At 47.9% G+C, this 14,593-nt stretch overlaps 1 protein-coding gene across 2 annotated transcripts in view; it reads right to left on the bottom strand.

Moving 5' to 3' along the window:
• The window catches only part of LOC144511884 (collagen alpha-6(VI) chain-like), a 158,239-nt gene that overhangs the window by 90,682 nt on the left and 52,964 nt on the right, over nucleotides 1–14,593 (bottom strand). For both annotated transcript variants that reach the window (XM_078242317.1, XM_078242325.1), the window contains exons 11-13: nucleotides 12,656–13,276; nucleotides 9,863–10,420; nucleotides 6,033–6,605 (exon numbers count right to left, since the gene is read on the bottom strand). In XM_078242317.1, coding sequence (XP_078098443.1) covers nucleotides 6,033–6,605; nucleotides 9,863–10,420; nucleotides 12,656–13,276 — 1,752 coding nt within the window. The remainder of the gene's footprint in view (nucleotides 1–6,032; nucleotides 6,606–9,862; nucleotides 10,421–12,655; nucleotides 13,277–14,593) is intronic.

Below are 14,593 nucleotides of genomic sequence, written 5' to 3'. Positions count from 1 at the left end.
TCCCCGAGGACGACTTCCGAGGGAATGAGAACATCCTCTCGTGGGGAGTAGCATTGGTTGCCGTACACAGGAGGGAGCGAATGGAGTGAAGCGCATTTGGAAGGACCTCCTGCCAATGGGAGACTGGAAGGCCTTTGGACTTCAGCGCCAATAGGACAGCCTTCCAGACTGTAGCATTCTCTCTCTCCACCTGTCCGTTGCCCCTAGGGTTGTAACTCGTGGTTCTACTAGAGGCAATCCCGTATGAGAGCAGGAATTGCCTCAAGTCGTTACTCATGAACGACAAGCCCCTGTCGCTATGTATATAGCAGGGGTACCCGAACAGGGTAAAAAGATCACGGAATGCCTTGATCACCGTGGCAGTCGACGTGTCCGCACAGGGGACAACAAACGGGAACCGGGAGTACTCATCTATGATGTTGAGAAAGTACACGTTCCGGTCCGTTGAGGGAAGGGGGCCCTTAAAATCCACACTCAGCCTCTCGAAGGGGCGAGTGGCCTTGACCAATTGTGCCCGGTCAGGTCGGTAAAAGTGCGGTTTGCATTCCGCGCAAATCCGACAGCTTCTTGTTACTGACCTGACATCCTCCACCGAGTAGGGCAGGTTGCGGGCTTTGATGAAGTGGTAGAGCCGAGTGACCCCAGGATGGCACAGGTCATTATGGAGGGCGTTCAAGCGGTCCTCCTGCATGGTAGCGCATGTTCTGCGCGAGAGGGCATCCGAAGGCTCATTGAGTTTCCCTGGACGATACATAATATCGTAATTATAGGTGGAGAGCTCAATTCTCCACCGCAAGATCTTGTCATTCTTGATCTTGCCCCTCTGCGTATTACTGAACATAAACGCCACGGATCGCTGATCCGTGATCAGGGTGAACCGCTTCCCCGCCAGGTAATGGCGCCAGTGTCTGATGGCCTCCACAATAGCCTGGGCCTCCTTCTCCACCGCTGAATGCCGAATTTCGGGACCTTGAAGGGTGCGGGAAAAAAACGCGACGGGCCTGCTTGCCTGGTTTAGTGTGGCGGCCAGGGCGAAATCCGATGCATCACTTTCCACCTGAAAAGGGATGGATTCATCCACCGCGTGCATCGTGGCTTTCGCAATGTCGCTTTTCAAAGCCTTGAAGGCCAATTGGGCCTCTGGCGTGAGTGGGAAAGTCGTGGACTTGATGAGCGGACGGGCTTTGTCCGCGTAGTTGGGGACCCACTGCGCATAATAGGAGAAGAAGCCGAGGCATCTCCTCAGTGCTTTTGCGCTAGCGGGCAAGGGAAGTTCAGTAAGGGGGCGCATACGGTCTGGATCAGGGCCAATGACCCCGTTTTCCACCACGTATCCCAGGATAGCTAACCTGCGCGTACGGAATACACACTTCTCCCTGTTGTAGGTCAGGTTCAGGCGAGACGCAGTGCGCAAAAAGTTCTGGAGGTTTGTGTCATGGTCCTGCTGGTCATGGCCGCAGATGGTGACATTATCCAGGTACGGGAAGGTAGCCCGCAGCCCGTTCTGGTCCACCATTCGGTCCATAGCACGCTGGAAGACCGAGACCCCATTGGTGACACCAAATGGAACCCTAAGGAACTGATACAGACGACCCTCCGCCTCAAAAGCCGTGTATTGTCGGTCCTCTGGGCGGATGGGGAGTTGGTGGTAGGCGGACTTAAGGTCTATGGTGGAGAACACCCGGTACTGCGCAATCTGATTGACCATATCAGATATGCGCGGGAGAGGATACGCATCCAGCTGCGTATAACGATTAATGGTCTGACTGTAGTCGATGACCATCCGGGGTTTGTTCCCGCTCTTAACCACCACGACCTGTGCTCTCCACGGACTAACGCTGGACTGTATGATCCCTTCTTTGAGGAGCCGCTGAACCTCAGATCTGATGAAGATCCGGTCTTCAGCGCTGTAACGCCTACTTTTAGTAGCGATGGGCTTGCAGCCTGGTACCAGATTCTTAAATAAAGAGGGTGTGGTGATCTTTAGTGTGGAAAGATTGCATGCGGGGCGCTTTGGGCGATTTGGAGGCTGCGGCTGATTCCCTACTGCCAGCGAAGGGAGTGGCCCACCGTACTGTAGGATCACACTCTTCATGTGGACCATAAAGTTTAGTCCGAGGAGAATTGGCGCGCAAAGATGCGGCAACACAAGGAGCCTGTATCGCTCGTAAATTGTGCCTTGCACCTCCAGAGTTACCACACAACGTCCTTGGATCGGTACAGACCGGGACCGTGATGCCATAGAAATTGTCTGTTTGGCAGGTAGAACCCGGAGTCCACACCTCTTTGCAGTGTCAGGGTGAATAAAACTCTCAGTGCTCCCGCTGTCAAACAGACAATACACAGTACGACCATTTACCTTAATGTTCATCATTGAACAGTCAAGCCTGTGATGCTTAGCCTGGTCCAGGGTGATCGACGCCACCGTTGGCCCTTGGACGTCACTGCAGGCAGCCGAGGTTGATACTGAGGACCCCTGCTGGTCGCTCCTAGTCGTTGTCGACCAAGATGGCCGCCCCCATGAATCGCACATGGGTGAGGGCGCCGAGCGTAGCGACTCCTGGTGGTCATCCTCCTCCTCCGCCAGCCACAATGGCGTCGTCCTGGGCTCGCACGTGGTCGGACCTCGTGGGTACTACGACGCCGATGGAGATGATCTCCGTTCTGGAGGGTCGCAGGCTGCACTGCCATTCTTGGGCTTCGATTTGCAGACTTTCGCGTAGTGCCCCTTTTTACCGCACTGGTTGCAGATCGCCGTTTTAGCTGGACACTGTTGCCGTGGATGCTTGGCTCCTCCGCAAAAATAGCACCGCAGGCCGCCTGGAGCTGCCGCCGTCGTCGGGTCGATATGGGAGCGCGAGCCCGTGGGGCGAGGAGGGATTTGTGACTGCTCCTGCCACGTTGTCTCCACGTGGTCCTCTGGGTACAGGGCCAAGCTTTTCGACGCCGCCTCCAGCATTTCAGCCATCTCCATCGCTTGGGTCAGGTTGAGATTCCCTTTCTCCAATAGCTTGAGCCGGATGTACGAAGACCCTACCCCTGCCACAAACGCATCTCGGGCGAGGTCGTACATGTACTGCTCAGCCGACACAGCTTTGCAGTCGCAGCCCCTGGCAAGCTGCAAGAGCTCATTGGCGTAGTCCTCCATGGTTTCGCCCGACTGCCGACGTCGTGTAGCGAGGAGGTAACGAGCGTGGATCACGTTGGGTGGTCTCGTGTATCGCTTTTTCAAGAGCTCGAGGGCCCTCGGGTAAGTGGTGGCCGCACGAATCGCGAGGTAGACAGTGTCGCTTACCCTCGCATGGAGGACCTGGAGTCTGTCGTTATCCGTAGTAACTGCTGCAGAGGCTGCCAGGTAGTCCTCGAAACACTTCAGCCAGTGGTCGAAGGTGTTAGAGGCGCCGACCGCAGGTGGGTCCAGCGTCAGACGCTCTGGTTTCAGCATTTGCTCCATACTCTCAGTTCTGTCGAGAGTTTCGTGTTTGTCAATAAAATTGATGCGCGACAATCAAGCACGAGGTACAAGGCTTCAGCAATTGAAGGCTTTTATTGACAAACAATGGAACTATCTAAACACGAGTACACCATTCCAGACTGGAGGGGTCCCGCCTGAGCAGAGGGTCTTATACCTCTCCCAGGAGGCGGGGCCTGACTGGGATGTGCCATAACAGCATCCACCACAGGTATATTAATCCCACAGTGTAAACACCCTAGCCCAACAACAACATTATAACAACCCCACAGTGTCAACACCCTAACCCAACAGCAACATTAGAATAACCCCACAGTGGTAACCAACGATGGTTCACCACAAACTTAGCAGGTCTTCCAAGGGTCATCCTGACTCGAAACGTTGGTTCTATTCTCTTAGGACAGATCTGCTGAGATTTTCCAGCATTTTCTGTTTTTGTTTCAGATTCCAGCATCTGCAGTATCTTGCCTTTATCAGAAGGGAATGTTGATAAGGATTAATGTGTTAGGGTGGGAAGAGGGTCATGTGGAGCACAAATGCTGAAAAATACTTGCTGGGTGTTAAAGTCTGTTTCTGTGCTGTAAATTTACTGGCAAGATATCCTGATCTCACCTACTGGTGAACTTCCCCAGTGCCACTGAAATCAATCCCAGCCCTTGCGAATCAACAATTTGACACTGATAAAGCCACCTCACTATGGTTAGGAGCCTCCTGAGCAGCACCTGATTTGGCTGAGTTGTGAGAATGTCATATTCCAAACTGATCATCTGGTTTTCCCTCAGGGATGCAGGCTGGGATTTTCCCGTCTCGCCCGCAGGAATCGGTGCGGGAGTGGGGAGACTGGAATATCTGGAGAGCAGCCACAAGGCCGTTGACTTGGGGCAGGAATTTCCAGTTGTGTCAAAATTCCACCTGTAAGGGTCTCGGGGCCAAATGGGATTGCAGCACGCAATTCAGGTACTGTTGAGGCAACTTTCAAGTCCAGCTCCCCCATAATATCAGGAGGAGATTCCAATGCGTAGCAGCATTAACAGTGCCAAAATCATAATAGCGGAACATCTCATCTACAGGCCATGAAATAAATGGAGAAGCACATTCTTGATAGTGTGACACTGTTCATTCCTCTTGGCTACAGCAACAGCTTCTGGGCTTTTCACATCTGTGAAAGACGTTTATTGGTACATCTCTGTTAACACCAAGGGAGAAAGTTGAGCATTTTAAAATTCATCGTGGGTCGGATCCATTTCTGGTCATGACTCCATGCCTTCTCCCAACTCTTCTACCTCAAAGTTCCCCCCCCCCCCTCCCCCGCAAGAGACAACTAATCAAGAGGTTGCCACCATTGTGTTTCTTAGGCTATAGACCTGATCGGAGAGCTTGTGGCGTTGGAAGGTTGGCAGCCCCATCAGTAGGGCGCTGTCACTGCTGGATTGCAGCGGTACCCCACAAATCCTTGCTACTCTGGTGGTGGGGTGAAGCAGGAGATCCATGGACCCGTCTCACCCACACAGCCACTGGCAAGTCACATACAGCCAATGGCCGTGCCTTAGCAGTGGGCTTTCTGCTGCTGGGCAGATGTCAGTGACAGTAATCAACCTACAGATAGAAACTTAATTATTCATTATGTAGCATTAGGGTACTCAGGGTTATGGGTTAATGAGTGGAATTCTCCCATTTCGAGACTAAGTGTGGTGGCGAGCTAGCTCTGGTGGCGAGCTAGCTCTGGTGGCACTTTTCACACTGGCCAGAATAGTGGGATCCCACACCAGATTCAGTGCTTGGAACCTTATTAATTATGCAAAGGTGAATTCCCTCTGAATCACCTGGTGGGATGGCAGCTCATCCATTTGCCTGCCATTTGCTGGCGGGTTCAAAGGTCCCGGCGCCATATTTAAACACCGGTCCAGCATACTCATATCACTCTCGCTGGCCCCCCTGTCTTCACCGGACCGTGCAACATGTCAGCAACTCTTTAACAATGGTGCCCCGATCACTCGGGCGACGAGGGTCCTAGCAGGGTGGGCCCATTCAGAGCCCGCCCTGCCAGCATGATGTCATGGGACTCATCTCTTCACTTTTATTTCCCAAGGTGGGAAATATGGCGGGAAAATCCGGCAAGGCCATTGGCGGGCTGCCCTTTGCACTTCCCGTCTGAGCCAACACTGCAAAAAAGAATGATTGGAAAATTCCCGCCTCTGCCTCTGCAAGCCATTCCTTACCCAGTCACAGCAAACATCCAACAGATAAATTCATTTGTTACTCACCGCTACTTGGCATTGTTGGTGATGACTGCCTTCGATAAGAGTTCCCAAAACTGGCAATGCTTTGGACGGCCAACACAACTCTTTCACATATAACAATTCCTCCTGGTTCCCCCTGCCAACATGCCTCCATGGGACTGGAAGGTTCCACCCAAGGAGTCCTGTTTGGCTAGGTGTTATCCCAACAGGTTATTAATGGTTTGCTTTACAATGAGTATCTCATTTGAAGATAATACTTTCTTTATCAGCAATTTCCTGGAACTCATTGTGGCAAAAAGTGAAGAACGACCTTTACTCACCTCCGGCTGGCTTGCACATGTCCCATGAAATTTTCTTTTCTTTTTCTGCCAACAGGTCAAAGTTTTCAATATAATGTGTTCTATCTTTGGACCCTGAGATTTCCAAAAGCTCACTGTACTGAGCACCGAACTTTATTCCAAACACGCCCACAGCGAACACGATGACCCCTTTACCTCTTATAGCTTTGGCTGGCTGTTTAATAAAGTCCTTATCATGTGCCTCTCCATCAGTTATCACAATGAGGTACTGTGGGATACCAGGCCGACCCCCTGTGGCTTTATCAAAGTAGTTTTCTGTAAAGCTCAACGCTCGACCTATGTAAGTGTCCCCAAACTTCTGAATTATGTTATCCATCGCTCTGTGAAGCTCTGTTTTTAAAGAGTATTTATTAAGCTGGAACACTAGTTCCGGTTCTGTGGCGAATTGTATTACCCCAACTTGAACCTTATCTGGTCCAATATCACTTTTATCTAAAAATGTTTTCATGAATGACAACATTTTCTGAAAATTTTCTCTGCTTATACTTGATGATCCATCAATTAGGAAGATGATGTCCGATTTCAGCCCACAACCTAAAAGAAAACAAAACAGAATAAATGTTCTTCGACAATGTGTCAATATGTTTAAATAGAACAGCAAAGTAACAATTACATTTCCTTAATCCACATGTGCACATACTTCTTGCACGTTGGGCAGATTACTTTCTATAAAACCTCGACTTAGCAGTGTTAATGAAAATTTCCTGTGTAAACTTTTATAAGGATAATCCCTATGATCTTTATGGGAAATCACTAACTGACCTCCCAGTTAGTCTCATCGAATATGAGATCTTTGGGGATTGGTAATTAGCCAACCAGGTAGAGCTCATATACCGAGCATTGTATAAAGCAAGATCCCGAGAGGGTCCATTCACTTTTTAGTCCCAGTTGGGACCTGTTGTGTTCACCACAGGCTTGTGATTATTGTTTATTTTCATTTTGTGCAATAGAAGCACGGTTCTTTTACAGCCGATTCCCGGAGTTATTATAGATACCAAGGTTTGGAGAGCTCAATTACAACATACATTGATTATATTTCCTTCAGTGCAGAAGTTTGCAGGGTGATCAGATTGTGGTGTTTCAAATGTTAAAATGATTCAATGGAGTTGATGCCAATTGTAATGATGCCTTGCCTCTTAATGAGATAGAACAAACTACTTAAAAATGCAATGCCACCTTGCAAGGTGAGGGTGAAAAAGCAAACAGGTCACCCTCAGGGGAATGCGAAGAGAGACACATTTTCGATCATTCAAAGATCCATCATCATTCCCTAAGGAAGCAATATTCAGATGCAAGGTGCTGAATATTGAACAAAGGCTCCCACAGACATACCCACACAAAACCCCTTGGAGATACGCAATGGGTGAACAGGCCAGGTTGCAACCACTGCCCAGAGCTCGCAAGGTAGCGTCAAGCAAGTTTTCAGCCGTGATGACAGGCTGGGTTCTCTCCCTAATGAAAAACAGGTGTTTCACCTGGTTTGAGATGTCAACTTTTAGAAACCTACTAGTGAACTGAGATCTTGTAATAATTGCAACATCTTCTCCATCTGACTGCATCCAAGAAACCAACTAATGAAATTGGCTGCAATGTGTTACACCTTGAGAACAAGCAAGGGAAACTTAACCATATATATTGTTATTGGACTTCAACTTCCCATATTTCTGATATCTGTGTGTGTATATGTGTGTGTCATAGAATCATAGAATCCCTACAGTGCAGAAGGAGGCCATTCGGCCCATCGAGTCTGCATCGCTGCGCCACCGTATGATGTGGTGTTTTTTATTTTTATTAGATATAGTGTTTAATAAGTTTGCTCTCTTTAACTCAAGTAAACCTTATTTGATTTGCTCATTGCATATTGGTTGCAATTGGATTTGGAAAAGGCATCTCTGTGTGAAAAAGGAACTTAAATCTTTATTATGGCCAAGTGAGGAAGTTAAATAGAGGCAGTTCGCTCCTTCTCATCTGGTTGTAACAAAATGAACAATTTCATTTGTCCAAAGATGTGCGGGTTAGGTGGATTGGCCATGCTAAATTGCCCCTTAGTGTCAGGGTAAATATAAGAGTTGCATGGCTAGGGCGTGGGTGGGATTGTTGTCAGTGCAGGCTCGATGGACCGAATCATGAACAAGGTCAGATAATCTCAAGATTAGAGGCAGACCTTTTAGGAAGATGTTGAGAAAGCAGTTTTCCACTCAAAACTCTGTAAAAGTTTAAAATTTGCTTTTCCAAAAGACTGAATTCTGAGATAGTTGGTGCTTTCAAGCCTCTGTGCAGATGTTTATTCTTTAGTCTAAGTGTTTAGCTCTTTCTGCCTGAATGAATATGCTACCTCGGGTACCTCAGAATAGTGTCCAAAGCATAGCCTTGCTCGGAAACATTTCTGAATCAAATGATCCCTGATCCATGGCATTCTGTCGAGATCTTTGTATTCTTCAGCTGGCCGGTCATCTCCTTGTGCTGATGGAGCACCTCGATGTTCTGTATTCTCTCCTGCAGCTGCCACCCATCCCACCCTGCCCCCACCACACCCACAACCTCCCCCCTCCCACCACCACCCACAGCCGCCCCCCCCCCCCCCCCCCCCCCCGCCCCCACCCCACCAACTTATTTTTGTGGTCCTTCCTTTGTTAAGATGAGGCAATATGACTCCATGGCTTAACTGCCCTCAAGGTGCACACCTCTCTGGACGGCCATGTTATGGAGAGTGTATCAGGCTGCCACAATGGTTGAGACCTCTGCTGGAGTGCATTGGGAATATCCCATCTGGCCAATCCTTTATGATTTGTTTCAGCCTTTTAAAAAATGGAACCCCAATCCAATGGCAGGGTGGGGGCTATCTGTCAAAAAAATATGGCGGGAAAAGTCAGCAGCTCAGTGACACATCGTTTTTCTCACCCAAGTTAACAGTTAGAAAAAAAGGAGAAACTTCTTCCCTATATCTCTGAATTAATGTCAGCGCCTGTGTTTGATTTTTATGAATCTCTCTAAGCAAACACTTGACCCTTTCCATAATAGACACAGAAAATGCTGGAAACACTCAGCTGGTCTGACAGCATCTGTGGAGATATCAGCAGAGTTAATGGGCAGAATTCTCCGGCCGTACTGGTCTAAGAGCTGGAAATTCCTGCCTGACCATCAATGGGGTTTCACATTGTCCACAACCCGCCCGCTAAAATTCCAGTGGTGGGTGGGATGGGACAATTCCGGCCAATGTTTCAGGTTGATGACCTTTTATCAGAATTTACAAACATTCCTCGCTTTAATCTGGATATATATGTGTCGAAGTTACTAGGCCCAGTCTTAGATTCAAACCGACACATTTGATAATCACTTTTAAGGACTCTCCACTCCTTTGTTGCACTCTTTGTGATTGGCAGGTACGGTGCATTTTGAAGGCTGTATTGCTAACTCACTATCACCTTAATGAGAGATAATCCGTTGCTAACTCATTGCCATCAGTGTGAAGCCTGAATGCTTATTTTTATTGATGATGTGGAGATGCCAGCGTTGGACTGGGGTAAACACCGTAAGAAGTTTAACAACACCAGGTTAAAGTCCAACAGGTTTATTTGGTAGCAAAAGCCACTGGGTGTGGCTTTTGCTACCAAATAAACCTGTTGGACTTTAACCTGGTGTTGTTAAACTTCTTACTGTATTTTTATTGAAACAGGGAATGAGTAAATAGTGTTGCTGCCAATCTTTACAATATTAATGAGGAAGTCATGCTTGGTGTTAGCTTTTGATGTGGAAGAACGCATTGATTAGGGTGAATGTTATTTCCTTACCGTCCTTTGAACATATATCCTGCACAATGTCCTTTTTCATATTTTGCAAAGCATCAAAGTTCTTTGTGTAGAAGACTCTTTCACTGGCGCCTGCAATAATCTCAAGTTCACTTTCTGTTACGTTTCCCACGCCGACACCATAGACCGTGACCCCCTGTTGGCTTAGCTCTGCAGCAGGTTTTCTCACATCATCGTCCGAGTTTCCATCTGTGACGGTGATCAGGAAACGCCGTACTCTAGTTTTCCGGCTTCCCTTTGATTCATTGATGAAATCGTTCATGTAGGAGAGCGCCTGCCCTGTGTTGGTGCCTCCTCCGATTTGTTGGATTTGTTCAATTGCTCTCTCCAAACTCGTTTTGCTGGTATGTTGAGTGACTGTAAATTCAGTCTGCGGATCTTGGCTATACTGGACAACCCCAACACGAACTTGCTCTGCGCCGATACTGAAGCAACTCACTACATCTATCAGAAATTTCTTTAATTCTTGGAAGTGTTGGGGATATATACTGCCTGATCCATCGATTAGGAAAAAGATATCAGCTTCTTCAGTAACGCATCCTGAATAGAGAAAGAGGATATTGTTTCAGTTAGTGTCGACCCATCCAAATAAACACCAGCACTTTGATGCTGATTATTACTGCTTTCAAGATTGGTTGTTTCCCTTTCCAGTGGTCAAACCATAACTCCCTGTAAACCTGATACAATTATACATTTTGCAAATGAATTGCACTGAAAATATGTTAAGCTACGCAGGAATAATTCACAATTCTTCCAAACTTAAAACAAGTTGACAACACTGTTGATGGCGTCAACTTGAACGCGAATTGTTAAAGGTCCCATATGATTCCAAACCATTTTGAACTTATTGATCTCACCTACAGTGGCAGGATTGAGTGGTAACATTGGCATAACATTCTCAGTTAGGCTGGGGAGAGGAAGAAACACAGGTGCCCATTCTAGGGACACTAGCTGGGAAGTGCAACATGCTAGGTGAAGACAAGGAGCAGTCATTTGGCTATGATACCCTGCCACTACCTATCAGCAGCAGGGGCATAAGGACGATGAGGTGGTACAGGACGGCAGGGAGGAAGGAGGTTGAAAACTAGACAAGTCTTTTCTGTCTGGGTTGTAACTAACGTAGGAGGGATATCCCTATTCAATTCCTCATTCAGCAACTGCCCCACACTTCTTACCTTCATTTGGTCAATGACCTTCACATTGCCCTCAAACCCACAATGTGAAAATAAAAGCCAAAACAAAATATGTGTTCCAATTCCGATTTCAGAATGATGCATATTGCATACAACCATCACCAATCACCCTTGTGCACGGTGGCACAGTGGTTAGCACTGCTGCCTCACAGCTCCAGGGACCCGGGTTCAATTCCGGCCTCAGGTGACTGTGTTGAGTTTGCACATTCTCCCCGTGTCTGCGTGGGTTTCCTCCGGGTGCTTCAGTTTCCTCCCACATCCAAAGATGTGCGGGTTAGGTGCATTGCCCCTTAGTATCCTGGGATGCGTTGGTTAGAGGGATTAGCAGGGTAAATATGTGGGGTTACAGGGATAGGGCCTGGGTGGGATTGTTCTCAATGCAGACTCGATGGGCCGAATGGCCTCCTTCTGCATTGTAGAGTTTCTATGATTCTATGTGTAGGTTTGATGGATTGGCCCTGCTAAATTGGTGTCCAAAGATGGGTATGTGAGAGGGATTAGCCATGATAAATGTATGGGGTTATAGGGATAGGATGGGGGAGACGGCCTGGGCAAAATACTCTGTCAGAGAGTTAGTGCAGACTCAATGGGCCAAATGGCCTCTTCAGAACTGTAGGGATTCTATGATCCACTGGGTGCCTTTGTCTGCCCACAGTCTCTTGTGAGTTATTACCCCAGTGGCTGCTACATTAGCTGGCGGAATGCAATTACTTTAAGTGGTGGAGCCCACCATTGGTCTTGAATGGACAGGGCCTTGGAAACCCTGCCCAAAAGAGTCTAGTACCAACTTGGCACAGGGCCTTTTGCAGAGTTTGGTGCCCACCCTGGATTGTGTGGCCAATTCCATCAAAGGGATGGAACAGTATGTACCGTGTACTCGGCTAACGTTGTCTACCTGATGCACTGCAGGAAAGGATGTCCCGAGGCATGGTACATTGGGGAGACCATGCAGATGCTACGACAACGGATGAATGAACACTGCTCGACAATCACCAGACAGGAGTGTTCTCTTTCTGTCGGGGAACACTCCAGCAGTCATGGGCATTCAGCCTCTGATCTTCGGGTAAGCGTTCTCCAAGACGGCCTTCGTGACACACGACAGCGCAGAATCGCTGAGCAGAAAGTGATAGCCAAGTTCCGCACACATGAGGACAGCCTCAACCGGGATCTTGGGTTCATGTCACACTATCTGTAACCCCCACGACTTGCCTTGGCTTGCAAAATCTCACTAACTGTCCTGGCTGGAGACAATACACATCTCTTTAACCTGTGCTTGACCCTCTCTCCACTCACATTGTCTGTACCTTTAAGACTTGATTACCTGTAAAGACTCGCATTTCAACCATTATCTTGTAAATTGAGTTTGTGTCTATATATGCCCTGTTTGTGAACACAACTGCTCACTCACCTGAAGAAGGAATGAGACTCTGAAAGCCTCTGCTGCCAAATTAACCTGTTGGACTTTAACCTGGTGTTGTGAGATTTCTTACTGTGCCCACCCCAGTCCAACGCCAGCATCTCCGCATCATGGTATATAACACACGCATTCAGAATTCACAAATGTGTATTTTAAAAGTCTCACCTTGCTCGAGTATTTGCTTTTCATGGGGGTCCGGAGACACAGTGTTTACAATATCAATGCAAATCTTCTTCTGCATTTCTTTCCCTATATTACTCAACTGGTTGAAGTCCTTAATAAGAGAAACATAAGTGTTCGCAGGGTATGAGGCAATACTTTCCAGTTCTTCCTGAACAGCATCTTTGACTCCAAAAGCAAAGACTCGAACACGAAGATCTCGGAGGGCAGCGGCTGGAGCTTTAACATCATCACTGGATTTGCCGTCAGTGACCACGACAGCAATCTGAGGGACTCCTTGATTTATTCGACACCCCCGGCTTTCTGTGAAGTAATTGCGCACCATATAATCAATGGCCGCGCCGGTATGTGTCCCTCCCATCCTATAAGGCATTGTTCGTATATGTTTAAGCACATCACTCTTCTTTTGAAATGTGTCAAAGTAAAACTCTGGTGTGACTGTAGTACTGTACTGGATCAAACCAATTTGCACTTTCTGTGGTCCTACATCCATTGCACTGATAACGTTGATCAGAAAATTACGGATCAGTTGAAAGTTTGCTTCCCCAATGCTGCTCGATTCATCCACAAGGTAAACAATATCAGCGACTGAGGCTGACAGGCACACTGTAAAACAAATGCAGAACATTACAAACCCACGAGACGTAATTAAAATTCATCCTTCAGACAGAGACCTAGAAAGTTCTGTAATATCAGAATAGCTTTTTCACAGCTCCAGGTTTTTGTAACCCATCCCCCAGCTTGCCTTCATAGAATCATAGAATCCCACAGTGCAGAAGGAGGCCATTCAGCCCATCAGGTCTGCACCAACCACAATCCCACCCAGGCCCTATCCCCATAACCCCATGCATTTACCCTAGCTAGTCCCCCTGACACTAAGGGGTGATTTAGCATGGCCAATCCACTTAACCCGCACATCTTTGGACTGTGGGAGGAAACCGGAGCACCCGGAGGAAACCCACGCAGGCACGGGGAGAACGTGCAAACTCCGCACCGACAGTGACCCAAGCCGGGAATCGGACCCGGGTACCTGGCGCTGTGAGGCAGCAGTGCTAACTACTGTGCCACCGTCCTTGGAGGTGGTGTCCTGTATTGTCCCTGAGGGGCAAAGGAATCCTCCAACCCTTGGAAGCGTTACAAAGGCCATGAGACTAATTGCCGAGGACTGAGTTCCGAGGAACAGTCCAAAGAACTTGAAAGTGAGTGGCAAGGCTGAATTGTATTGGAAAAGGTTCACCTGGAGAAACTGGTCCAGTTAAACCAGAACTCTATAGAGTGATTCAGGAGGCTGTATTGGGGAGATCATGAATTTCTCTGGAATGATGAGCCAGACGGGCCTCAACAATACATACCTATGTGAGATATGTGTCTCCACACAGAAATGGGGAGAATATGCAAACTCCACACAGGCAGTCACCCGAGGCCAGAATTGAACCCAGGTCCCTTGCACTGTGAGACAGCAGTGCTAAGCACTTGAGTCATTCTGGTGTGAAAAAAAACTACATGGATGGAAATCAGCAGAATGTAGTGACCCCGTGCACGGGTAATGGTCAAACAAATGTCTCATGGGCCTCACTCAGAACCCTGATGAGTTGTGGCCACTGGGCTGAAGGTTGCCCCCACTGGTTTACATAGAAAGATAGAGGGAAAATGGAGAAGATTGACAGAGGCGAATGTCTCAGTGAATATTGACAAGCACAAAGCAACAAAACAAACACTCCTGTCACTTGTCAAGGCATTACACCATCAACCCAAAGGATTACCTGCAGCTGAACAACAAGGCCCTGGTGATAGGACAATGCTTGGAGTCTCTACTAGCAAACCAGATTAACTGGTTAATCAGTTCCCTGACATACTGTGGTTCAGGTATCAGATTGTAGCCAGCCTGTTACAGCTGGTTGAATCTGTTTAAACATTGTACTG

This window comes from Mustelus asterias, chromosome 2 (genome assembly GCF_964213995.1).
Source record: "Mustelus asterias chromosome 2, sMusAst1.hap1.1, whole genome shotgun sequence".
Lineage (NCBI taxonomy): Eukaryota > Metazoa > Chordata > Chondrichthyes > Carcharhiniformes > Triakidae > Mustelus > Mustelus asterias.
This window is presented reverse-complemented; position numbering and strand designations above follow the sequence as displayed.